This window comes from Ciconia boyciana, chromosome 7, assembly GCF_034638445.1.
Source record: "Ciconia boyciana chromosome 7, ASM3463844v1, whole genome shotgun sequence".
Lineage (NCBI taxonomy): Eukaryota > Metazoa > Chordata > Aves > Ciconiiformes > Ciconiidae > Ciconia > Ciconia boyciana.
In genome coordinates, this window is record NC_132940.1 from 61633643 (window position 1) to 61659560 (window position 25918).

Here is a 25918-nt window from a genome sequence, read left to right on the forward strand (position 1 = left end):
CCCAATGGCCACAGAAGAAAAAGTGAGTGGAATTGCCACGATCCCTAAAAAGCCTAACAGATGCGTTTAGGAGGGTCACATGAAAATGCTTTTTCTTGAATAGATTTATTAAGTGCAGTATTATACCTCCCAAAGTTCCTGCTTAGATAAACAACACCAGCTTTGGGAGCAAGAATGTATTTTATTGTGGGTTTTGTTTGTTTGGTTTTTTTTTAATTGGAAGAACACATTTCAAAATTTAGGACTTTGTCCCAATCTACCCACCTTATTTTTTGAATTAGTGTTTTTAATTAGCTATCAGGAGTTCAGCACCTACAGAATTGACTCTCTGTGAAAGCAGTTGGCTGGCCTCAGGAGTATGTTTTGAAATACCTTAGATGTTGTGGTGTGGTATTAATATCTACAGGACCTTCATCCAGGTTCTTTTTTGTGCTAACAGGTGAAATGATGCGTGGAAATAAGTCAGTAAATGTGAATGAGGTTTGGTTGTGTTTACTTGCAGTATCTACAAGTGCCGTTTATCTAGTTCTCGTAGGAAGCAGGCTGTAAGGGAATAGGTAGACCCACCAAACATAACCCCGTGGCATAAATGGCAGTGAGCTTCCCATGGGATGAAGTCTGAGGTCGCAACAAATTTAAGCTGAGAAATCAGAATATTACTTTGAGGCCAAACAGGGGCTTAAATTTGAGTCCACACTTAGTTCGGTGGTTTTAAAATATCATCACTTCCAAGCAAAGATGGTGGAGAAAAGTAGCCCAAATCTGATCCTGCCCAATAACTAATATTTTCAGCCATGTCTTTAAGTAGATGTCCCTGATCTAAACCTTTACCTTCCAAAGCAGGATTTCAGGTAGGGTCTCTGAACGTCCAAGGTAGTAAATCAGGTATTTGACATGGGATGTGTTATTTGGATATTTAATTATTTTCCTCTTAAACTGCTTTTAGCCATATTAAAACACATCGGCTATTTTTCTTTTAATATATAATGCGCAAATTTTTGAAGTCAGTCCTCTAAAAAAAAAAAACAAACCCCTAACCAAACTTCTGCTCTCTTCTACTTCTCCCTGCCCCACTGAATACCCCATGTGGTGGCTTCTCAGCCTCGGATGACACCAGTATTGCATGAGTGGAGACGTAGCTATCTAGCACGCGGTAGCAGGATCAGCTGAGGTGCAGAGGTGAGACCTCCATGTCCTCTGAAGGGATGCCACCAGCCCTTAGTCACCCACAGAAGGCTGCTGAGGGAGCAGGGCCAGGCTTGGGCAGGACGGGCAATAACCACAGTGAAGACAGAGCAAACCGGTGACGTGGTAGGGGACTGACTGTGCTTCATAGCTGTTGATGCTGAAGTCAGATCTAGAGCCGTGTCCTTCAGCCACCACAGGAATGGTCCTGGGAATCACTGCCGGAGTGATTTCTAAAGCCAGTCCCTGAATTGTGCCTACAGCCACGTTTGGCACCTGGTGCAGGCTTAGTGTGAAGGTTGCTGGTGAGAACCCAAACAAGTCCACTCCAGTCCTTCACCACCTCCTTGACACATGCTGATTTCAGTGTTGCCACTGCTGCTTCTTATCCAGTTCTTCCATCCCACCCTTTTTTCCAGGATGTCACTGATGACAACTTGTCTTTCAGAAGCCTACAGAGAACAGATCTAGTGCGGTCATCCCAGCCACGGCCATCTGCGGTTTCATGGAGGAAGTTTTTAGCGTGTAAAGCCCTCACGTGCTAAGTGAGCTCCCAGCCAGCATCTCATCCCGACCACGTGCCTTGCACTAAACCCTAAAGCATGACAATGCTTTGTTTAACTCATCTATGCTCTTGCTAATTATCTGTTAGGGAATATGGCAGCATAGAGACCCTCAAATTACAGCACTTGATCAGTTGGGGCAGCTGCTATCTCTGAATTAAGAATTTGGATTCATTTTGCAGGGGCTGGTCCTGCTGCATGCCCTACTTCCAGCGATGGATGTAGTAGAATTGATTGATGGAGGCAAAGTGTGGCAGCAAAACCTGGTCCGTGGGTTTTGTTGGTTTGCGGGTTGGAGTAGTGACAGCAGCTCGCTGTGATAATTAATTTTTCTTCCCTCCCTCACTGGATTTGCTGGTGGTGATCGCTGGAGCAGGAGATTGGGCTGGAGACCCCTGAGCTTGGCCATGCAGACATGTCCTCAGGTGCCATCCACAGCGCTGATGTTTTGGGTCCCGTGCGCGCCCCCCCCCTGCATTTTGAATACTTCAACCTGAAGAGGGACTCAAGATAAAACCTTAGACCAAGTGGCCCTGTGGCTTATCTCTATTTTTCCTGGAGAGCCAGGCGTGAGTCAGGGGGCAACTGGAGAGCTGGCTAGTGGTACTCAGGGAGCTGGTGGGGTTTTGCTCCTCCTTGCTCCCAGCGCCATTGAGCACCCAGCTGCTTTTTTTATTGCAAAGGGCTTCAATAAAAAAAAAGCCCTGGGGCCTGATAAACTGTTATATTCCCTGGTTTCCTGGGCAAATGAAAACAAGCAAAGTTGTGTTGACTGCTTGAAGGAAAGAGGTGATAAAGATCTTCCAGAATAGTCCCCGGGTTTTTCTCGTAATGTTTGGGCCCGTTCCTCATCCTCTTTGGTGCTTATGCTCTCCATGTTCTTACCAAAGATAACATTGGAGGTTGTTTATACAAGCTCCATGTAGCTGCTACTTTTATTTGTTCCTCCTGACCTCATCTTCACTGTTCTTCCCTGAATTCTTTCTGGAAGACTGTAGTCATTAAATCACTTTCCGTGGTAGTTTGGGAAGAAAGATGTGTTTCTGTCAGTGTTGGGTGACACCTGGCCAGGGAGCATTGCTCTTCAAGAAGAGCTGCTCCTGCAGCTTTGCTGTTCGCCGGGGTGTCTTGTCCTTTGCTGGTTTGTAAAACTGAAGTCAGGATGAAGCAGGTGAGGGACACAAGGGTAATGAAGAAGTAACAGCCCTTCTGGTCCTTTTATAATAAACCTCATCGACATCAAGGCACCAACTGCTGTTCCACGGCCCATGGAATTACAGTGGGCTGGAATTCGGTCAGCTTAAAATAAAACCAGGGCATGTTTGGTCATGAAAGCAAAGAGGTAGGACATCAAAACACCTATTGGTGCAGTTCCCCTGCCTCAGCTGCTTCAGCTATTGCAGCTTTGCAGACGGGACAGAGAGGGGCCGTGACAGCCCACGGGAATGGTGCTTGTCACCAGGACCGAGTTAATTTGGCAGAGAGTTTGTGGACAGGCAGGGTCTGCCTGCTCCCTGCCTGGTGTCCCCAAACGCCTTGTGCTGCTTCTGGGGTGGGCAGGAGCGGCGTGTCGGAGGGCTGGGGTGCACGCTGCGGGAGCACTGCTGCCGTGCAGTGGTTTCTAGAAAACCATCCTCTTGGGCCGTTGATGGGTCTAGGAGGGTGTGCTGATGCATTACTGGGGTAACGCAAGTATTATTAGGCTTCAAAGCAATGTGATACTGATGTAAATTATGATATGAATTATTAAAGGCATTAGTTTAAAAAGATGGAGGAATGTCTAAACCGCTGAAAACATGTAATTTGGCTGTGATGCCAAAGATTGGCACTGGTGGCTCTCTGGATGTAGAGCGTGTCTCCATGGGAGGGCTCAGTTCCTGGCCAGACCTTGCCTTGCTCCCACCCTGCGGATCAGTGCCCTTGGCCAGCCCCATTTATGCCTGCGGCATGTGCAGGTAATTCGGCTCCTCGGGAGGTTCCCGGGGTCTCCAGTCCTACTCATGCCGTGGGGTTTGAAGCAGGAGACAGGGGTGGTGGGTCATTAACCCATGCGAGAGGACTGCTGCCCACCCTTAAACTCTGCCAGCACCTTCAAGATATCCCGTTCTGGAGGAGACAGCATGATCTGAACTGTTTGGAAACCAGCTGCTTTCTGCACCGCCTGAAGATCTGTCGAGTTCAGGGTTCAGAAATGCGATGGGCAATGTGGCAAAGCATGTGTTTTCTCCGATTCTGCTTATCTTAGCTTTTTATTTTAACCCATTGGGGTTTTTTTGTTTAACCCATTAGTCTGCAGTCCAGGCTGCAGGCTCCCAGGGCTCTGGTATCAGTTCTATGCTGTAAAAAATGGTGCAAGGAAACGTAGGCGAGCTCAGTCAGAAATGGGGTGCATGGAAGTTCACCCATGTACAGAGAGAAGTGGGAGCCTGTGAAGTGCAGTCTCTTAGTGTCTCTGGTTTTGTTTTTGTTTTCGCCTCATCCCAGGATGAAGAGGAAGAGATCAAACAAGAAATTAACATGCTGAAGAAGTATTCTCACCACCGAAATATTGCTACATATTATGGTGCTTTTATTAAAAAGAACCCACCAGGAATGGATGATCAGCTCTGGGTAAGTTGCTCTCTTTTCTTTAAATTAACTGGGATTTGACACAAATTATTTACTCCGTGTTGTCCCCTTACCACCACCTATACTGAACAAAAAGCCTTATTTTGCATTGTCTTTTTCGAAGTCACGGCTTTGAAGAGGCTCTTCCTGTGCTGCGAAATGCTTCTCTATTTTGCCATAAAATCTTTGCAGACTGGTGATAAAACCATTTTTATTCTGAATTGTCATTAACAACATCTTTGTTACAATATTCCATTGAAAATTATTCCATCCTATGAAAATAAATCCATGAAAAAATACCCAGTTGGAGGGAGCCGGGAGCGTTGCTGGGAAGATGGGCACACGTGATTCCTGCCAGCTCTCGGTGCTGCTTCTCGTGCTTCATCTTCCACAGGGTCAGTGCAGGCGAATAAGGAGGAGGGGGACGGTGACAGGCAGGCAGGACGGTCTGTGGCTGTTCAGCCATTTCGGTGAAGATCACCTCGTCTTGCTGAAGGGCTGCAGGCTGCTTTGCCTCTCCATAAATCCTTGCCTGCCTCCTCCCGCTGCTTCCCTTGTCAGTGGCTTCTCGGTTATTAATTTGGCATTCCCAGACCGTGGAGGATGGAGTTTAAATCCACCGTCTATCTCCAGAGACAGCCGGAGCGTCGGAGCCCACCTCCTTGCTGGCAACTGATGGTCGCGGGGGCCGGGCAGGGCAGCAGGCACCGTGGGTCAGGGTCTGGGTGCTGCCGTTAAGGGGGATGAAAAATTAATTGAAGTTCCTGTGCTGTATTCTGAGCTTGGCTGTGCTGGTCTAAGTCTGTGGAGCAACAGCCTGCAGCGCCCGTGGGTGTCTGAGCAGCAGTTTGAGGCCCTGCTTTCGTTAGGGCAGCGCTGAAGAAAAGGCTACATTTGAGTTATCTTCAATATAATGACCTGGATGTTGTCCTGTGATCTAAATAGCATGTATTTCCTCACAGTCTTGTAAATCCAGTCAGTTCTGGGTTATCCACGGGTGGTTTCCAAAGTTTTTCTGGGCCTGAACAAGACCACTAGAGCCTAATTTTTCAGGGGTAACAAATATCCATGGTTCAGCTGGGAGGACATGGGGATGCTGAAGAGTAGCAGAACATCCTTTCCTTTGCTTTCTGTATAACCTAGGCTTTATTTTAGCAAAAGGTTCAGTGGCTTCAGCTGTTTGCCCCTGCGTCCACATGTCAGAGCATCTGGGGGCTGTGGGAACCCGGGGGTTTCAGAGGACATTCCTCCAGGGACAAAAGTGGAGCTGATGGGCTTCTGCGCTGCTTTGCTACCCGAGACTTTGTGGTACACTGAATTATTGGGAAGACCTGGGGGCTTGGACTCCAGGGGCTTTTCTTACTTGGGTGTTGGGGTTATTTTTGGTGGGAACTCTTTAAAAACATGTTCTTTGCAGCTGGCCTGGGATTCAGTGAGGAGAAAGCTGTCAAGCTGAGAAATGCCTTTTCATCCCATGAAATTCCATTTGGCTTTAGCTGGTTCATAATCTGTTTAAAAAAAAAAAAAAGGAAAATAGAAAACGAACCCACAGCATTTCCCCTTGTGCTGCTGGAGTGCCTGGGGGGAAAAAAGCCCCACCAACTGTGTGCCAAACCCTCGATAGCAAGAGAAGCCCTCCCCGGAGCTGGGCTCTGCCCAGTGCCTTTACGCTGCTTGGGTCTGGGGTTAGCATGGTCTGACCAGGGAAGAGAGGGGGTTTTTTCTTTCCTCTAGCTCCAGTGCAAAGAGCTATTGGCATATACAAGCGTTAATAATGTTGTTTAAATCATTTGCCCATCCAGAGCAGCCCAAACTTCCAAAAAGAAAAGCTCAGTAGAAAACTCCTTGGATTAAGAGAGGCTCTTTAATCAATCCCCATCATCATGAAAGAGCAGAGGATGCTGTACGTGCTGTATCACCTGCAGAAGGCCAAAGTCAGGAGGAGAACCTGGGCTTTCCCCCAGCTCACCCAGCTGAGCTAGGGGAGAAGGTGTTCATCACCCAGCTGTGCTGTTTGTCCTTTGCCCCCTGGGAAAGGCAGACGTGATAATCTAAATTCCCCTCTGCACCAGCTGCCTCTCCTCTCAATTTTGGGGCCTTTCTCGTGGGCTAGTGAAAAAAAAATTGTTGCAAAAGCTGCTTTCCTTGCACTGAAGAGTGCTGGGGGGTGAGGTTTTCTTAAGTCTGTGCCCGGGGCTGGGGCTGGTGGTGGTATTCACGGGAAAGCTCCCCGGCTGCGGAGAGGTGTGCTGGTGTTGCTGTGTTAAATAGCTGTTGTTTCAGGATCTGATTGAATTAGGACTTGCGTGAACTCTATCAGTCTTCCCGTGCAGATAAAGGCTTGTTTATTTTTCATTGGCCCTTTGTTGAAATAAAACGGTTTCTGATAATGCCCAAGTAATTCTTTTTATCGACATTCAGGAGGCTGATACGGAAATAAAAAACGGGGAGCTCTTTCAGTGGAGATTAAGATCTCTCAGAAACACGGCAGGCTTCTGACATGAAGTATTGTCATCGTTTCTGCCGCGGTGATGAGCAGGTCTTGTGGTGCTGCTGCTCCATTCGATAGCAGCCACTCGCCCTGAAAGACAAGCTTACTAAACAAGTGAGTTTTCCTGAAATTAAAGAGCTGCATGGAGGATATTTGAGCAGATGACAATGGAGATGTGCATCACGTATCTTATACATTAGGAAAAAAGGAAGTAAAAGTGATAGGGACAACCTTTATGGAACATTTGAAAAAACAAATTAAAAAATAGGAGGTAGGCTTATTCCTGTGTTGGATGAAGTGTTGCTTTCTGGGGGTGCCGTGCTCCTTTGGGAGGGACTGTGCCCATCTCTAACTGCGACAAGGGGGTCCTGGCCGGGGGAGCCTGTGGTGCAAGGGGGCAAAGCGAGGGTGGGCTGCAGAAACTGGGGAGATGACCCAGGGGATGGTGAGGACCCAGTTAATCAGTTAACTGCTGCTTCTTGGAGTTAAACTCATTAAATTCCCCTTGCACATCTCAGATCGAAGGTATAGGTTACCAGGCTGCGTGTAACCCGGGGGGGGGGGGGGGGGGGGGCGTGTTTTGAGATTTTGGGGATTTTTTTGGCAGTGGAAGGTGGGGCATTTATTAGGAAGTATGAACTTGATGGGGGAGGTGACCCCATCCGAAAGGACCCCCTCCCCAGCACATCGCCCGCCTTGATGGCTGCTGGAAGTCGCAGGCTCTCTGCTTCGTTCCCATACGTTAACACACCGTATGCATCCGCAGGGCGATAGGGATGCCACTGTGCTGGGTGTTTGTCATCTGCCCTTGCCGTCCATTAGCGGAGGAGCCCCGCCACGCGTGGGCAGCGGCGGCGGGCGCAGGGGGGTTTGCAGGGCGCGGGGGCTGAGCGGCGGCTGGCAGCAGCCCAGGGCAGAGCCCATCCAGGGCAGAGCCCACGCCGGGGTCCCCGGGGGCCAGCGGGTGCTGGCTGCCGATGGATGGCTGCCATGGCAACCCTGCCTGCGCCCAGGGCTGCGTCTGTCATGGAGGGGGGAAAATGGCTAACAGCCAGGTTGCCAAATACCTGCTCGCATGGTGAGCATGGGGACAGAGCCGGTGGGGCAGCCTCCGGTGCACCCTCTGCAGCTGGTAATCTGGGGCAGTTTTGGGGAAGAAGGAATTGGGGTGATTTAGGGCCGGAGGCTATGTCAGGACGGCACCGCTGCAGCCGTGCAACACTCAGGGCTGTTGCCGTGTAGTTGTAATGCTCTTTTTCACTGTCTTGAGCCATAGGGGCCCATTGAATTGCTGCAGGATGGTACGAACCGAGTCACACCAGGGATCTGGAGAGCAAAAATGGGGGCAGCGAGGCTCCATTGAAAATGGAGCACAAGGCATCGAAGCACTGGGTTGCACCTGTGCAGCTTGAAGCAGGATTGCTCTTAATCTGCTTACAGGCACTGAAAAATAGTTTTGGGCAGTTGCTGATACCTCGCGTCACAGGAATTAAGTCATTAAACGTTTGAGAGGGGACAGTTTTCGGTTGAGCTGTAATTCTCTCTACTCCCTCCAAGCCCTGCAGTCCCGGGGGAGTGCGGGGGGAGCGGAGCTGCTCCTCTGGCCCCTGACCGAGAGCCTGGGGTTAGCAGAGAGGCTTTCTGCTGCTGTCTGGCTGAGTAAGCCAACGCTATTTCATTCTCACTCCTCTTCAAAGCGACGTCAGCACTGAAAACACTGCAAGGCTGCGAGCCCAGCTCCTTTCGCTGCCGTCCCGAAGCCCAAAGCTTTCAGCCTGCTCGGGACCCGTGGCGGCAGCTGCCCGCTGGCTCCCTAAGGGGCAGGAATTGCTTGGCTGGCTTTGAAGTGCAGGGAGGTGCAGGCAGGGTGCAGCCAGGCGAGTCATTTATTTATGAACATGTGCAAGAGCAGTTTGATGCCGCTGTCGAAGAGGGGAGAGCAGAGCAGCGCTGGCCCCGCTGCTCCCGCCCAGGCATGCTGCTGCAGCATCGCAGCTGCTCCCGCTGTAGCACCGACACAGGCAATTAAAACCTGTGCTTATCTTGCTACAGAATATTTTAATTGCTGCTTAATACCAATTAGATCAATATTTCTGTTTCTGCAATGGGCATCAGCTTTTCTGCTGATCAACCAGGTGAAGGTCTCTGCATTTTTTTTGGTGCTCCATCACTGGCTCCAGGTGCCACGACGTGTGTGGTGAGGGACCCTTTTGCAAGGCAGCCAGGCTGTGGGGTGGGATGGGAGGCTTGGGTGTCCTGGGCATATGGGACTGCATGGCACCCGAGTTCTGCGTACACACACAGCAGGAAGGATTTCCAGCAACATTTACCCTGGGGGTATTTTGTGATTGTTTTCTGTAAAAGAGAAGGCAAATTGTTTGTGGGGTGAGGAATAGGAACACAGAAGGATTTGGCTTGCAGAATAAAGGAGTTGAATGATTTTGGGGGGGTTCCTCTGGACAAGCCGGAATGGTTCACCATCGGCTGGATTGGGGTTTCTGTACTGGGATGCTCAGGTTTGAGTCCTTCCAGGTAATGTACAGCGGCAATGGGAACAGGGGTCTTACTGGCCCTTCCCAAAGTGGGGAGGGTGGTGAAAGCTTTGAAAGCTGCGAAGGCTCTTTAAACAAAAAATTTGTGAGGCAGCAGGACACAGAGATTTACAGCTGCTGCTTCTGAATTTGCCTCGCTTATGAAGTTTGCTGTCACTCTGATATGAAAAGCTAAGTAAATGCTAAATGAACTGTATTTAAAAATACTTCCTCAATAAATGGCCTTGCAAATTAAATTTCAGAAGATGATCTTACCTTTAGCCCATCTTGATGATAATTTTAATTATGGTTAATAAAAATTCAATCTGCATTTCAAGTTTATTGTCTTACCCCATCATGACTTCATCCTTTAACAAGATTGGTAATGAAGCAGGTGTGTGTAGGGCAAAGCACTCACCTAGAGACATGGGACTGGTAAGAAGGTATCTTAGTATAAGTGGCATTTAAAGCCTTTCCTGAGTATACTAAGCTCTGTCCTAAAATCAGCTGGAACTTTTGTTCCCTTTTCTTTTCTCCTGGAAGGCTGTTTGTTGGTTTCCAACCTTAATACACCCATAGGGTGTTGATATATTGATATTATGCCAGTATCTACCTTCTTCTTCTCCCTCTCTGGTGCTTACCTGTCCATACTGCTGACAGTATACACTCATATCCTATAGTCATTCATCCCCTGGCTGGCTGAACAAGTCCTCAGGTCCTCTGAGAAGACTTGTTCATCTTCCCGTACCTGCTTCAGGGTGTGTTTCTCGTTCTTGGGCTCTGTCGCCCAGCAGGACATGCAGTGCTGTGGGTGAGGTCTCACCTGGCCTCTTGGTCTGACTCCTTCGCCATCACCTGTTTGTCTTCTCTTTGGAGGCTGCGTTGCGTGAGCTGGAGTTGGGAGTTCTGTAGCATCCTTCCATCTGAGGATCAAAGAGGATCGCGGTGCTGCTGAGTGCTGCAGCAGCGTGCTGCCAGCTTTCCTCCCTTTCCATCCAAACCTTCTGGAAACGGGGTTTTTTCATGCTGGGTGTCCATCAGCTCTCCATTGCGGACAGGGATACTCAGGCAGCCTCATCATCTTTCTGCTGCTCATCTTCTTGGAGAACTCGTGGCAGAGCTTTCGGGAAGTGCCTTACTGCTAGCCGCACATGCGTGCTGCTGAGCCCCCTTGGCCCCTGCCCAACTGGACCTGGACCCTGCTGGCATTGCCAGAGATCTGCTGGTGCTGGATATTTTCCTATGGACGTTACAGGACTGTGCAGGTCTTAAAAAGCAGAGCTGGAAACACTCCCCGGGGGAGTTTCTCTTTCCCTCTCTCTGTTTTTTTTCTTTAATCTCCAGGAGGTTTCACAATTACAGATTTGGGATACATCAGCAGGTGGCCCTATTATTCACCTCCTGGTGCAAAATTAATCTTTGCTCTATGGAAATTCAAGGACAGGGTAGAGGACCGAGTGAACTGCCAGCTCCATAAAGATAATCTGGCAAATTAATGGATGCACTGTGTACTTTTAATGAGATTTCTTGCATCTTCTTTTAAGCGTTGTGATTGCCATACATAGCATAGCATGCCCTTCCTCTTCCTCCTGCTCCAAACCCTGGTGAGAGCCTGTGGATGAATTTCCATGGAAGGGGACTGGAGAGGGTCAGCCTTTTGGGTTGGAAAGTGTTTGTGGCTGGCTCAGCTCTCCAGGGTTTTCCTTTCCATGCTTGCTGCATGGGTATCCCAGACGTTCAGTTAATCAGAAACACGTGGAGACACTTAACACGTGTCAATCGTCCAAAGGAAAGAAAGAGAGGAAAAGCGTCTTTGAAACCAGTTGTTCCATTATTCCCCATTCAGTGAGTAATGAGTAACCCATGACTTAGGTCGTGTCCCAGTGACCCAGCTGGATTGCCGGTCTCCTGCTGGGGTGGAAGAGCTGCAAGCGCTGCGGCAGCGTTCCTTGCCTTTGCCAGACAGACTTTGGCCAGTCACGCATCTCTTTCTTGAAGCCAGTTTCCTGACCTAACAGGGATATAGAAAGAATTTTTCAGCTGTCAGTTTAGGAAGAGAAGAGAAACTTAAAACTATAGACAGGAGCATGGTCAAAGCCAACTAAGGTATAGTCTGCTCAAGTATTTTATTTAACCTGAAGGTTTATAGCAGTACTCTGGATTTTGTAATCATTTATTTATGCTAGTCTTTTAAATCACTGCGTTTGAGCCATTTGGTTAGAGGTAACCCTTCTGCTGTTTCTTTCTCTTCTCCTCTTGGCCCATGCTTTTAATAAAGCGATGTCACTTGCTTGGAGAACATTAAATGCCATGTAAGCTTCATGTGATAAGAAACTTTAAACACGCACATTGAAGAATCTGGCAAGGCACAGCTTGTAAGGGACTATCTTTTAGTAGCAAGCTGATCTAATTGAAAAACATGGTTTCACATCGGAGAGAAACACTTCTACAGGTCTTGGAGAAGGCTGGTTGCATATGCGGGCTGTGCTTGCTTTCTGTAGCATACTGACAGCTCCTGCACACCCTGGGGATCCGTGATGTCCCTAGGAGGCAGACTCGCATCCCGTGCTATTTTTATAAGGCTTATCTCACAGTTGCTCAATGACAAGATTAAGTTCAGGCCCGGGTTAGATCCTTGTACTTTTATATTTGATATTATGAAACTTTGGAAGTGGTACAAGCGGTGGTGCCTAGTCTCCTTTGAACCAACCTGAGCAGCAGGACACCAGCTCTCTCCCGGGGAGCCTGCAGCCGCACAGCAAGCTTGCCCTCGAGAAAGGTTTCCTGCTCAAAAAAGTGGTCAAAAGCAAAGGCGTCCTGGTAAAAAAAAAGTTGAAAAGTATACCTGGTTTTTAAGGTTGAAGGAAGCTTTCAAACATCTGTCTTATTGTCTTCATGTTTTCAGAGTTGAAGAACTTATATGGAAGAGGTAGAATTTTGCTTGTATTGCTGTTGATACTAAATGTTGATACTAAACATTGATCATAAAGTATAAAGTAGGGTATGTAGCAGTGGGGTCTGAGATTTCAAAGTTTCCGATTTCCTCTGCTGATTTTCAGCACTGGACTGATTCCTGTTTCTTGTTCCCATCCTTCTGGAGAGCAACAAGCCTTTCAAGTCTTCCAGCCTTTTATTGTTTCATTTTTATAACAAAAACCAAATGGATTAAAAGCTGATAGGTTCAAGATTATGTCCTGGTGGCTCTGCATAGCACTGTGGTGGCCCCACAGCTGCGTTGCCAGCGTCGGGGTCCTACCCTGGAGTTGAGCAGCCCGGAGGATGCTGTCGGTGTCGTTGCAGTAATTGCATTTTTGTTCCATTTGGCAGCTGGTGATGGAGTTCTGCGGCGCGGGCTCCGTCACTGACCTCATCAAGAACACAAAGGGGAACACCTTGAAGGAGGAGTGGATTGCCTATATCTGCAGAGAGATTTTACGGGTACGTGTCCAGAGGGAGTTAAATGTTGGGGGTTGTTGGAGTATGGTGGTCGGGGGACATGGAAGGCCTTTGGCTCTGCAGGCTTCGTGGCTGCTGCACTGCCATGGGCTGGAGCCTCTTCGGTGCCGGTAGGCATGAATGATTCATGTGCTTGTATGATGCATAATAAATAAGCCCTATTTGATGCCCTTTAGCTCTGTTAGTTCCCTGACTTTTAACCCTCTTTTTCCTTCAACAAAAATATAATTTCCTTTAGTGTTAATAGGGCAAAGGTTTATTTACATTAGAATTGCATTTTCAATTAACAGAAAGGTCAGGACTAATAAAGTCGGTGGAAAGAATCTTCATGATTAAAAAGCACCCCAGGTTTTATTAAATCCACATGTCTCTGGCTTTAATGAGGATGCTGCAGCTTTTATACCTACAAGATAAATGTTTGACTGGAATGTCTTAAAATGGGCCGCACCAGTTTCACATAGTGGGAGATGGCAGCTTCAGCAAAGGCTTGCTTCCATTTTGCACAACTGAGGTCAGATGATGTGATCATAATGGTTGCTTCGACATTAAAATCTATCACTCCGTGAACCAAGATTTTGTTCAGGAGAAAACAGAAAAACTGAGCACGTGAAGGAAAACTGTAAAAGTGGCATTCAAAGAAAACAAGGCAAAATGACTACTCCAAAAGTGTCTGATGCTGCTGCTGAGGCTGCTGCTGGTGTCCAGGGGTGACACAGCACTTCTCTGTTGACCCTGAATGCCACCGTCTGCATCAACATGATGTGCAGAAGACACTGGCGCTGTAGCTAATCAGTTGTTGTACGGACACTGCTTTCAGTGCCAGGAAACCACAGTTACATGGGCTTATTTTAAATGGCTGAGCTCTGTGAGCCTACTTCTTAAAATAGACCCTGGCAGTGAGTCAGGCCCAGCCATTGACTCATGTCCCAGGGCCACCATCGCGTGTCATCGCTCGCGGTTTGGCCATGCGTTGGAACGGTTGGTTGGTGACCTCCATAGGGTTTCAGGTGATGAAAGGCTCCTACCTTTCGTGCTGCAGAAGGTGGCTCATTCTTGGTTCAGGTGTTGAGGACTGGTTATAATTCTAACACAAGGCTCGATCCTGCGCTGCTAAAGGATTTTTTGAAATTCAATGAAATTTTTGCTTTGCCTCCAGTGCACAAAGCTTCCTCTAACCGGGTATAACATGGCTAAAAAAGGGCTCCCGTACAGATATCATCTATTCCACAGTGTTGTCCCAAGGTAACAAGCGTAAAATGACTAATAACTACCAGTAGTGACAGCAGAAATTGTTTTCTTCCTCAAGTATGAATGTTTAATGCGAAATGTAAACCTAATGCAAAATTAGTTTTTGAAGTAATCCATATTTTTACTAAGGTGGCAATGTAGGTGGATGTTACTTTGAAACTGAAATAATAAGTGAATGAAATAAAAATGTAGGTTGCAAAAAGAAATTAATGAGCTAATAAAAAAGCACAACAGAAAAGCTAGTTTACCTTTAGCCTTTGAGACGGGCTTTTAATTTGAGCTATATCTCCATTAGGGATATGTGCAAGTTAGAATATTTGTATTTGCATGGTGTCTTTTTTAATAGAAGCTTATCAGTGTATTGAAGGCCCGTTTATTGGACCAATATAACAAGAGAATTGTTTTCTTCTGTTTCTGGATGATGGAAATACAGAATTGTCTATTGTTTCTGCCACAGAAATGGCTCCCTAAGGCGAGGGAGCACATGGGAGGAAAATAAGTCTAGAGATATGGAGGAATTTGGTTCCTGCAGAAACGGAAAGGTTGGGTTTAATCCCTATAGAATTGATGGTTTCCCTCTCCTGCTATGGAGAGCACCCACTGCAGCACGTAGAGCCCGTCGGTGGGCGTCTCGCTTGGTGGGCATGTCCTCTCAGCATGTGACATAGGACAGTATTTTGAACGCATGATAAACAAAAGCGTTCTCAAGTGCTTAACTCCAACTGTGAATCTTTCATTTCTGGAGCGTAATTGGTTGAGGAGGAATGTCAGAAAATAACATGCTTTGAACTAGGATTCCTCTAACCTTTCTCTGAATTCTCTAGGGCTTGAGTCATCTACACCAGCACAAAGTAATTCATCGAGACATCAAGGGACAGAATGTATTGCTGACGGAAAATGCAGAAGTTAAACTAGGTAAGAGTGGGTTAGAGCTCTTGGAAACTGCAAGTGGGCTGGCTGGAGAGAAGCAGCAAAACTGACTTGTACATGACTTGGAGAAAGGGGATGGATACTAAGAGCTACTCTGTGCTTTTTCTCATGCCAGCCTCGATAACATGACCTTGGGTGTTGACCAAGCACCGTGCGATAAACTGCCAGTGGTTGATGGCCAAGTTCTGCATGCAAAGACGTACTTGCAGTTGTATTTCTGTTCAGACAGGTAGTTTGGGCAGGTCTGCCATCAGATACAGGTTAAGCAATCAAGACCATTTTTTCATGGCCTGGATTGAAAACCAGCCTCTGTGCATTGCCAGCCATTATCAAAGGCTGTTCCCTCACACCTTCATAGTAGTGTCCTACAGGATCATAGTGCAGTCACTTTGGTGTCACATAACCCAGATTTTCTTCTAAGCCAACCTGTTGGAGAGAGCTTAATTTGCAAGAACTACTCTGAATTTCATATGTGATGTTAGTCACCCTGGAGAAAACCAGGCATTCATGTGAAGATCATCTGGAAGACAGCAGATCAGCAGCGGTGATGTGCTAATAGCCTCAGTTGTCCAACACCAATGTTATTAAGACTGTCTTTGTGCGTTTTCATTTATGTTAGTGATGGAAGATCCCTTACACTGGTAAAGTGAGGTGCAAGCCTCGTTTTCCCATGCCTCTCCTCTCTCTTTACAAGCAGAATAAAACCCCAGCTTAACAGATGGCACCACCAGCTCGTTTCGCTTTATGCTGGTGAAGATTCCCCTCCAAGGGGAAATTCTCCAGGGCAAATCTCCAACCACTGTGTTGTGCAAAGTGAACTTAGTGGACCATAGAGTATTCTCTCATTGATTTGATTTCATCAGTTTTTGCTTCATTTTGCAGCTCTCTGCTTGACATTTCCCTATGGCCCTTTGTCCTTGGCCCTTAGTTCCTTAAGTCTTTTGCATTTCTGCCATTTCCAGCAAGAATTTAGGTAGAAAAATGAGGCTTCTACCAATATTTGGCAGGCTTTAATTCAAATGAGAAAGCATAGAACAAAGGCTGCTGCTTATTCATGTTGCTAACCCTGATTCTCATTAGTATGAGGGGCTGTGATTTCTTTTCATTGCCTCCTGGCAAGGAGGAAAAGGCACAGGGTTTCTTACAAAACCTGGACATCAGATGATCAGGTTCATCCTTGATTGACCTCTGTTGATCCCAGCAGAGATCAAGCAGGAATATCTCTGGCTCTGTCTTTCTCTCCTGACTGTGCAGAGAAGCTGGTCTGAATGAATTCAATGTTTTACAGTCAGCAGAAGAGTTGCTCAGGTTTTCTCCGACCTTACGATGCCCTGTTGTGTCTCTGATCCACAGTGGATTTTGGTGTCAGCGCTCAGCTGGACAGAACGGTGGGCAGGAGAAACACCTTCATTGGAACGCCTTACTGGATGGCCCCCGAGGTCATTGCCTGCGATGAAAATCCCGATGCCACTTACGACTTCAAGGTACCTAAAGGAGCATCTTCCTGCTCTTTTATATGCCAATTACAGATGTAATATTTGCAAAGTCTAGCACATTCACAAATAACGTGGGCAAGGAGTTAAAGCAGCACTTATCAGTGTTTGCAAGGAGAGTTGTGATCGTAAAAATCTGAAGAAGGTGCTTGGTATGATCTCATATTTTATGCCCCAGTACCATGAACTTGAGCACTCAGGAATGTAGTATATTCTTGCAGCTTTGCAGGATATGTTGACAGGCGGAATAGTCTCCTCCTGCTTTCTGGCTGTTGCATTTTGAGATGCCGATTCAGGTCCAACGTGAATCTTTGTTGTGCTGTTCACATATCCAAATTTACTGTGAAGAAGTCTTTCCCCATGCTGGGAAAGGTGTCAGACAGAGGCTTCCTACCTGCTAGCCTGCTTTTCAGTGCTGCATGTTTAAATACTACAGTCAAACATGCTGTATTTGCTCTATTTACTCTGGAGAGAAGTCAGGTCAGGTTTAGAAAGGGCAAAATCACATCTTCTGGCCTGCAGGCTGGTATTCGCAGGGACATCTGAAGGCTGCCACACAATCTGACGTTCGGGGGGCTGACCTACTTTTCACATGTCTCTCTTGCCTGTTTGAAGTTTATTTTTGGATTGGTGGCAGCACAACATTGCTGCTGAGTTATAATGTGGCACAGACCCCGTGCCACGCAGCGGGTCAGCAGGAGGGTTAGGAGTCTCACCTGCCCATTCAAACTACAGTGAGGTCCGATGTTTAAAGCAAGGAGAGCTTAACATTTTTTATCCTGTTTCTGTCTTACTGCGAGTTTCTGGACACACATCTGTAGAAATGTCCCTTGGTTTTTGTCCCTTGGCTTTTTGAACCATCCAGAACTTGAATTTCTAGCTCCAAACCCCCTAAGCACTGAGTGTGTCCAGAGAGCAGAGCAAGACAGTGACACATGGGCTTTTGGGGGAGAAGCTGAGACAGATACAAAGCCTGCTGTACCTCTGTTCATGTGCATGCTGAGAGGTCACCTTACACGGTAATGTTTAAAAAGGCCTTTGAGACCCGCTGGTGTGGAGCTAGGTAGCTGCTTTCTAACAGCAGGACACTACAATATAATAGTGCAACAGCCCACTATCATGGTACGATTTGGGGTGCAATTACCAATCGCTCAGAGAAATTTTTGAGAGAAGAAGGATTTTAAGTAACCAAGCAATGCTTTGGTATTGCAGCTATTTAAGTGCATCAGTCAACTTTTGAACTGATGGTTTTCCAGAGAGCAGCTCTCCAGTCTCAGTTCAGACTCCGGGTTACATAAATCGTTAATGATAAGGACATGTAGAAATAGTTTAATCTCCAATTACTTAATTCTCTTTGATTAACCAATTACAACAGGCATTTCCTCAAGTCTGCTGATGGCAGTGCTTCGTAGCAGGGCTGCAGCCCACGCTAGCCGCTCTCGCCGCTTCTCCACTGACAGCCGCCTGGCTCTGACGGTGCAACGCTCTAATTAATCGCAGCTTTTTATTATTGTTTTCTTAAAAAAAGGATGGATATCTTCATAGGCTACTTTTTACCCACAGAAATCCCTGAGGTTTTTTCTCTTTCCAGAATAACTAGGGCACTTAATATGCCGTTGACTGACGCAGAAGAGCCAGGACCAGAATCCCTCTATTGTCTCCGAGGATCAAACGCTTGTAGTGAGCTGGGCGTTTGTGTCTCTGAAGTTGGCATTGACCATTTTCCCTTGGCTGGGGGTATGAAACAGAAGGCTGATTGCTGCCGACACACTCACTGCAGGGTGTTTTCAGAGCTTGTGGTGATGTGGGAGCCACTGGACATTAGTCTGTACCCCGGATCACATCCCTGCACCTGATGCTCTTGCTTTGAAGTGGGGGGGGAATGTAAATTACTTTTTTTTTTTTTAAAGGGATGCAAATCAGATGCTCTCAGGTTTAGCCGACTGGCTTAAAATAGTGAATACAAAAGATGAGATTTATAGGGTGAAAAAAGGAATCCTCACAGGCTTAATCTGTTGGACAAAAAGCCTCTGATCTCACTGTTTTCTTAGCCAGAAAGAGATGCCTGTGTAATCTATGGAAGGAGGCAGTAAATACCTCCTCTGAAAAATAAACTACTTTAAAAAAGAACAAATAGAAACCCCACATTGTTGAGGTTATTTGTTGGTTTTCCCCCCAGCCAGTCTTCCTTTTTTCTTTAGAGATACCTTGTCAATAAGCTTAGAATCAAAAGGGGGGGTGAGGGAAGGAAGCTTGCTTCCCTTCCCAAGTCAAGACAATGCAAATATATTAGCACGGCGTCTTTTTGCTGAGTGGACTGAAAAGCTTTTCAGACTCAAAAATAAAAACCCCACTCAAAACCCCCCCCTGAATTCCAGATCATTATAAAATGTGTGCTTCCCGCTGAGTTTTCTGCTTTCTCTGGGAGACTTAGAGAGGTGATAATCCCTTTCTATATTACTCCAGCTTTAAGATCACTTGGCGTCTTGCATATAATACTGGGCACCTCTATATGGAAAGACACACTAGGAATTTGGAAGGAGTTCAGCGGCAACCCAAAGGGAAGGGGTCATGTGTGCTGAATCATGTGGAAAGACTGCGATAATTAAGTATGCGGCAGAAATCCCAGCTGACCAGAAACAAAGAATGGATGAGGCTGTCCTGCGAAAGGGCTGGAAATAAGATTTGAGAGAGAATTTTTAAGCAGGTACAAAGATGTGTAGCAAGGATGGCATTTGTTAGGGGAGAACTTGAGTTAAAAATGAGGAAAAGTGCCTTGAAATTGAAAATCCAAGTTGTCTTTCCTGGGTGGAGTATGTAAGAAGGTGCTTGTGGTCCCGAGAGGCGCTCTCTAGCTCTGGCTGAGCTTTTGGGGCTCTGAGCTGGGATTTACTCGCTAAATTGAAGCAGTTTGGAAAGGGCAGCTCTTGAAATGGAGAGGAGAAAACTGAAGTGGGACTGCAGGGACATGGCAGAGAGCAGGGTGAAGGGAGAGCAAGACATGAGAGCTGGAGGTGCAGGGGGACGGGTGGAAAGCAGAGTCCGTCCCTTCCACCCTGAGTTGTACCTATTTACAACATTTACTGGTTTTGATGTGCTGACTGGAGTTTAGCTGGTCTTCAGCAAACATCAGCTGCAGCTACATAGCATCAGGCTTGTTCTGGTCCCCTGTGCACCTGCAGCTTCTGCTGTTGCCGTTGCTGCCCTCCGTCACAGACGGGTCTCTCCACCCCCTGGAGATGTGTCAGAGGCTGCACTTGAGATGAAGGCACCAAAATTAGTCTGGGTCCTTTTCCCGATGCAGCGGGTACTAGGTTGTGAATCATTAGCAGCCCTATACACCATGTCCAGAGTAATGAATTAGCTGCCTTCTGCCAAAAAAACAAGTTGCGGCAGCGCTGTTCAGGAAGGTGCTCGTTTTCTCTCGCCGGGCACGTACTGTCTCTGCGTCCGCTGCTGTCCAGGAGAGCCGAGCTGTCCTTTGGGGCTCGTTACCAGATCTAGAGGTGCAGCCGCAGCTCGTCGGTGATGGTGGGGTGGGGTGGGGAGGAGGTGCTGGGGGGGAGCTCACCACTGCTCTCTGGCAGGGAGCTGGGGATACAGATGTCCCTGTTTGCAAGCAAGAAAATGGAAGGAAGAGTGATACAAGTATGAAATCAAAGAGTTTTCCAAATACGTGCGTGCTCTGTGCTCTGATCGTTCAGGAGACTCAACCAACTATGTGGGCTGAGCAGGGCTTGGGAACAGGGTAAATTAAAGTACCCATTTCTCCTTCCACTGGTGAAACGCCGCTTTTCAGGCTTCCATTTAATGAGCAGTCCATGATACCAGAGCCTCCTGAGGTATCTCAAGATACTTCATGTTTTAATCTATTCCAGGCAGCCTGTTTTCTGTGGAGCTGTATCAAATCCCTGGATGTATCACTGAGCTTTAAGCAGGGACCTGGCAGCCAGGTTTGCTGCTTACCCCAGCTGTGAAGCCGGGGAGTAGTTTGTCACCAGCTAATCCGGGAGCTGGGGGTTTGTTCATTAGTGCACAGGGCTCGTTAAGATGCCCCCACCAGAGGACCTTCAGGTCATCAGCATCTCCCCAGCATCTTCCCCACGGCTACTGGGAGCGGTTCTCCAGTGAGGTGGCAGTCTCCCACACCGAAAACGCCTTGAAGGTTTTGAAATAAATCTTGGGATAAACAGTAGTGTTGGGAGCCTCTTCTAAAGCCCCAACACGTGGCAGGAGGATGAGACAAGCTCCCAAGGTGTGGGTCCCGGGGCTTGCAGAGGACATGGAGATCTGGCTCGCAGGGCTGAGCCCCCTGGGCTGGGGAGAGCCACGCTTCCCCCCTCGCCCGGTGCCCACCACAGTGACAGTGCTCCCCTGCATCACGTATGTCCCTCTGCTTGCTTTTACAGAGCGACTTGTGGTCTTTGGGGATAACGGCCATCGAGATGGCGGAAGGTGCTCCCCGTAAGTAGATGCATTGTTCTGCTTTAATTAACCCTGGGTTGTAACATGATGGCGTTTGCCGAGCACCAGCCAGCGCTCGGTTCTGTGCAAGAAACACCGTGCAAAGTTTTTCCCAAGCAACCTGGGCTCACTGAGATAGAGATGACAGGGTCCATGGGGACAAAGCTGCCAGGGCAGCATGGCCCAGGGGACAGGATGGGCAGTGAGCAAAGGCACACAACCCTTTGTGACTCCTGTCACGGCACTTAAGCGCTCTGGGACTCACTTTCCTCAAATAAAATAAATATGAAGAAGAGGTGGAGGACTGGAAGCAGGTAAAACACTGCTCCTCAGTGCTGGCATTTGCCGACCTCCGTGGTGACACATAGCGGCACGCTGGGTTCAGCTGGTGCCTCTGCAGGGGTCATACTGCCGTGGTTTTTCAGCGTTATCCTGGGACTGTCCTTGCGTGCTGGTAAATGCAAGTAAATAAAGCAGAGCGTGGTGGCACATGGTGCAACTCTACTGTACTCTGGGGCCGTTGCTGTCAGCACCTGGCAGGGTGCTGGGGACACGCAGCTGTAGGAGTGCAGGTGTCCCCAGCTGGCCCCTGCCACGCACGCTGCTTGGCTGGGGACATCAGCTCTCACCTGAGCTCCAGGCTGCTGCTGGGCCAGGGTCTGCAGGGCTTGTCACTGCAAATCCTCCTGCCCTGCAGATCTTGTAGCTTCAGAGGAAACTTGGGTCTCCCCAGTTGGGCATGTAGACTCTATAGGAAGCCCGGGGGGTCTGCAAGATGCTGTGCTGTATTTAATGCCTCTTCTTGCACATTGCAGCTCTCTGTGACATGCATCCCATGAGAGCCCTCTTCCTCATCCCCCGCAACCCGGCCCCAAGGTTGAAATCAAAGAAGTGGTGAGTCTCTTTCTCAGTCTTCGATGGCTGTAAAATTGTTTCTGGAGCAACTTGTTTCTGCAGCCTGGGCACGCTGGGGTTTTGATGTTTACATTTATATAGCTTTGGGGGTTGGTGATGGTCTTCAGCATCACTCTGGTGAGTGCAGGTTTGGATCTTGATCTCCTTTGGAGAGGCAATTTGGTTTGAAAGAGTCGTGCACTATGGGACAGAGAGCTTCCTAGGTAGGCAGAGAGGGGAATGTTTTCTAATGCTGCCATTTCACAGCACAGAGTTGGCTTTTCCAAGGCAGTTCGTGCAGCCTGAAGCCAGATGACACTTCGCTTGGCTCCCATTTCTTTCCAGTCAGGTTCCGTTTTCAAGTGGAAACATGTATCCAGGCCAAAAAAAGGATAGTTTATCTTGAAGGCCCAGGAATGCTGAGATTTGTACTTAGTTTGGGCTTTATTTTAAAATTTTGCAGGAAAAAATACATCACTTGAAAAAAAAGCAGGGCATGCCAATAAAAACCTGTAGAAAAAATATTCCTGAAGCCCAGCAGATGTTGTTTTGTTACTGTATGTTCTGTACCGATGGAGCTGGAGTCCTTAAAAACACTCATCTTGGGTTTGGGCTGTTTGCCTGCCCCAGGTTCAGCAGTGGTTTGGTCAGGAAAGATCTGCCAGATGTTGGAGAGACATCACTGCCCCTTGGTCCTAGATTGGCTGAGCTCATGGAGGGAAGTTTTGGCTTGTTATCTTTTTGAAGATGGCAGGGGGGGGAAGAGTAATTGGTAGGTATTGAAAACACATTGTGCCAAAGCAGCAGGTATTTTGTTGCTGGGAGAGGAGGGGAGCAAGACGGGGCTTGGAGTCCTCTGCATCAGATTCATGGCATTGGGGTTTTAGGACCATCCCCCTAAAATCTCACCCAGGCTTTGGCAGGAGGCATCTTAATTTCGTCAGCCTGATCACCAGCTGCTCCACTACCAAACCAGGAGGGAGAGGGACCTTTCCCAGCTGGCTCTGCAGAGGGTGTCAAAGATGCTTGCTCTCCCTGCACAGCCTTTTGAGGATACCATTAATCAGCTGAGAAAATAGTTTATATGCTTGTTTTCTGCCAGATCACCAGTCTCCTACTTCATTATGCTCTCACTGCTACAGCACAAAATGGATTGTAAGACTTTTGAGTTTATTTTTCATACAAAAGTGCTGTTTATTCAGCAAAGACTTCCTCAGCCTCCAGGCAGAGGGGAGCTGACGAAAGCAGGTTTTGAGCAGAATATTTCCCCATCACCTTAAGGAAAAAGCTGAGCTGGGGTGGAAGTTGTATTTTAGTCCCTGCTCTGAGATACCGGGATGTGCTTTGTGCGAGCTGGGGCGTTGCTTGGCACCACCGTCCCCTCGCGTGGCCGGTGGCTGTCTCGGGTTTGCACATCTTGTGGTGGTGAACCATGGTGGTGTCTGCCCAGCGTCGGCTGGTCTGTCCAGGGCTGTGCTCTGCCCACGCCAGGGACGGCATCCCGGCTGCTTTGAGAAAGGGGTCCCTTTGGAACTTGTAGTTTAATGAAACTCCAGCTTTGAATCCTTCCAGGGGAGCGCGGTGCTCACCTTGCCTCTGCTACCCCTCCATGAGCAAGCAGGGATCTCTGGTCTCCAGCAGAGCTGGGACATGTGTACCCCGGGCAGCTCAAACCTACATCCATCTTCCAAGCTTTAATTGTAATGAGAAACTCCAAAGGACCCAGGTGAAGCTCCAAGCCGGTACGACTCCACTGATTCCTGAAGAGCAATTTTTTTCAGCATTTTCACTGGGACAGCGGGCAAACTTGCTGTCCTCAACTCATTTCTCAGCTGGAGGTTTCGGGCCTGGCCAGAATGGGTCCTGGAGCTCTGCAAGCCTGACCCCAGAAGACTGGAGATGTTTAACCAGTCTTTCACAGTGGGTCTCTGGCAGTCAGTGGTTTTCAACAAGCACAGATCACAAGAGAAAAACAAAATGAAGAAAGGTTCAGCTTGAACCTTGAGTTCATCCTTGCTTCTGTGTGCAGCAACACGTGAAAGTACACCAAGCAGGCAAACCATCTTTTTCCTTATGTGAAAGAAATAGCGAAATGACTCCAGCACCTTTGAGGGTAAGTCACGGAAAGCCGAGAGGGAAAGCAGGCATGGGAGCTGGCCTGAACCGAAAATCCCAGAGAGGAAAATACTTTTGTTGCTTACTAAATCCTTGAACTTGCTTTTAAAACTGTGTTGTGTTCCTATGAAATTAAAGAGTCTTTGGTATCATTTTCTTTCCCATTTAAAACCAGCCAGCAACGAAGCTTTATTTTCTTCTTCCTATGTTTCACAGATAAAATGAACTTGAACTTTAGTGATGTCGTTCCCATAAACACTCCTTAGCCCTGCCTTGTAAGAGATGACAAAACCTCTTTGTTAATGAGGTGATATTTGCACTGTGAAACCACTTTTCATCCAAGCAGCTGCAAAGACTTTGCAAACATTGATTTAAGCTCTACAAGCCCCAGGAGCTGGAGGAGCGCATGGTTCGTGAAGATGGGCTGACCTGCGCCCGGGGAGGGGATGAGACGTGTGATGGTGTCCTCCTGGATCAGAGCCAGGGAGAAAGCCCTTGTCTTCTGCTCCATCCCTGGTGAGGGCTGAACTGTGCCACTGGGCAGGCTTGCTTTCTTGGAGAGGAAGATTTCAGGAAAACCAGAGGTTCGTGAGCTGGTGTCCCTCTCCATAGCTGCTCAGCCAGCTCGGGGATGCAAAGGTATTTTAGGGCATCGCAGGGCACTGGGAACCCCATCCCCAAGAGATGGGCAAGCCCGTCACTTACTGGAGGATAACCTTTTAGCTACTTCAGCTCGACCATATTTGTGGATGCTCTGGACCACGCACCCAGGACCTGAGTCTCTCCAGCTTCTCACCCACAGGGGAGAATCATATTTTAGAGGCAGATTTTTTTTTGGAGCGTTGCGTGGATTGTCCCTTCTGGAATACACTGAGACACGGGGTTTCTTGAGGCCAGGTGGGGAAGGAAGATTTGCTTGTTAATAAAGCTGGAGGGAGGATTTAATTGCATCTAGCAGTGTATTTTATTTTTGCATCTCAATTTGTATGGATTAGCGCTTAAAAGATAAATCACTTTTAGTCTGACAGCTTAAAAGTAAAATCCCTGAAAGCTTATTGTTTTACTTCTAATGCAATTCTGTAGTATCTGTTGGCTTCTGACATTAATTTACACTCATTTTCCTGTTTGCTAAAGCAACATAGAGTATAGCGGCCTGTCAACATCTTTCTTTCTTGTAAATCCCTGTTCTCTTGGGTTTATAATGTGGTGAAATTAGTTCCAGGAAAACTTTTGGTATGCAACACTTGAGACTAAGAGAAATTTGTTTATTAAACATTTGGTTGAAATATTTTAGCTGAGATTGAATTTAACTGTTTGCGGGAAGGCAGGCTGTGAGGAGGGGCTGGGCTCTGCCACCCGCAGCCGCGTTCCCATCTCTGCCCAAGCCGTGCTGCCCAAAGAGCACATCCCGTTTGCCTAGGTCTGTGGTTGGGGTGACCGGGACATGGTGGCCCCCGCACCTGGTGGGTCAGTAATGCTGCTGGGGCTCACCCCGAGAGAGCAGGGGAGGGCTGCAGGCAGCGAGCATCGCCCAGAGGTTGATCTTTAACAAGCCATGTAATGTTGGGTGGTTAAATCTAAAAAACCCCATCAACCTAGCTTGTCCCACTCATCTTCAGAAAGGTACATATCTTGAAACACCACCCAGGGCCACAAAATATGGAAACAATCCATCCAGGAATTGCGTTTATATCTGTATGTGTTGTCTCTCGTTTCTACCTGTACTTTCACAGGGCAAAGGGAAGGGAGGAGGAACACTTCCTTGCATTTTCTTGGTTGCCATTGACGACATCTGGCTTTGGTGATTCCCCCAGTCGTACTGATGGTTCCCAGCTTTTTCCAGACTCAGCAGAATGGTGGTTTCCCCTAGTTGCACCAGGAAGGCATGGATAGGAGCATGCATGGGAAGAGTAGGAGAGGATAAAGTGAGAGAGGGCACAT

The 25918-nt window shown here is 47.8% G+C and overlaps 1 protein-coding gene across 5 annotated transcripts in view; it reads left to right on the forward strand.

Annotated features, from left to right (window-relative positions):
* Window positions 1–25918, forward strand: part of TNIK (TRAF2 and NCK interacting kinase) — a 167502-nt gene that overhangs the window by 89621 nt on the left and 51963 nt on the right. For all 5 annotated transcript variants that reach the window (XR_012043487.1, XM_072868177.1, XM_072868176.1 and 2 more), the window contains exons 4-9: window positions 4233–4358; window positions 12705–12815; window positions 14906–14996; window positions 16365–16495; window positions 20914–20968; window positions 21784–21862. Coding sequence is in view for 4 of the 5 variants with exons in the window: in XM_072868177.1 (XP_072724278.1) it covers window positions 4233–4358; window positions 12705–12815; window positions 14906–14996; window positions 16365–16495; window positions 20914–20968; window positions 21784–21862 (593 nt within the window). In the remaining variant the exon portion in view is untranslated. The remainder of the gene's footprint in view (window positions 1–4232; window positions 4359–12704; window positions 12816–14905; window positions 14997–16364; window positions 16496–20913; window positions 20969–21783; window positions 21863–25918) is intronic.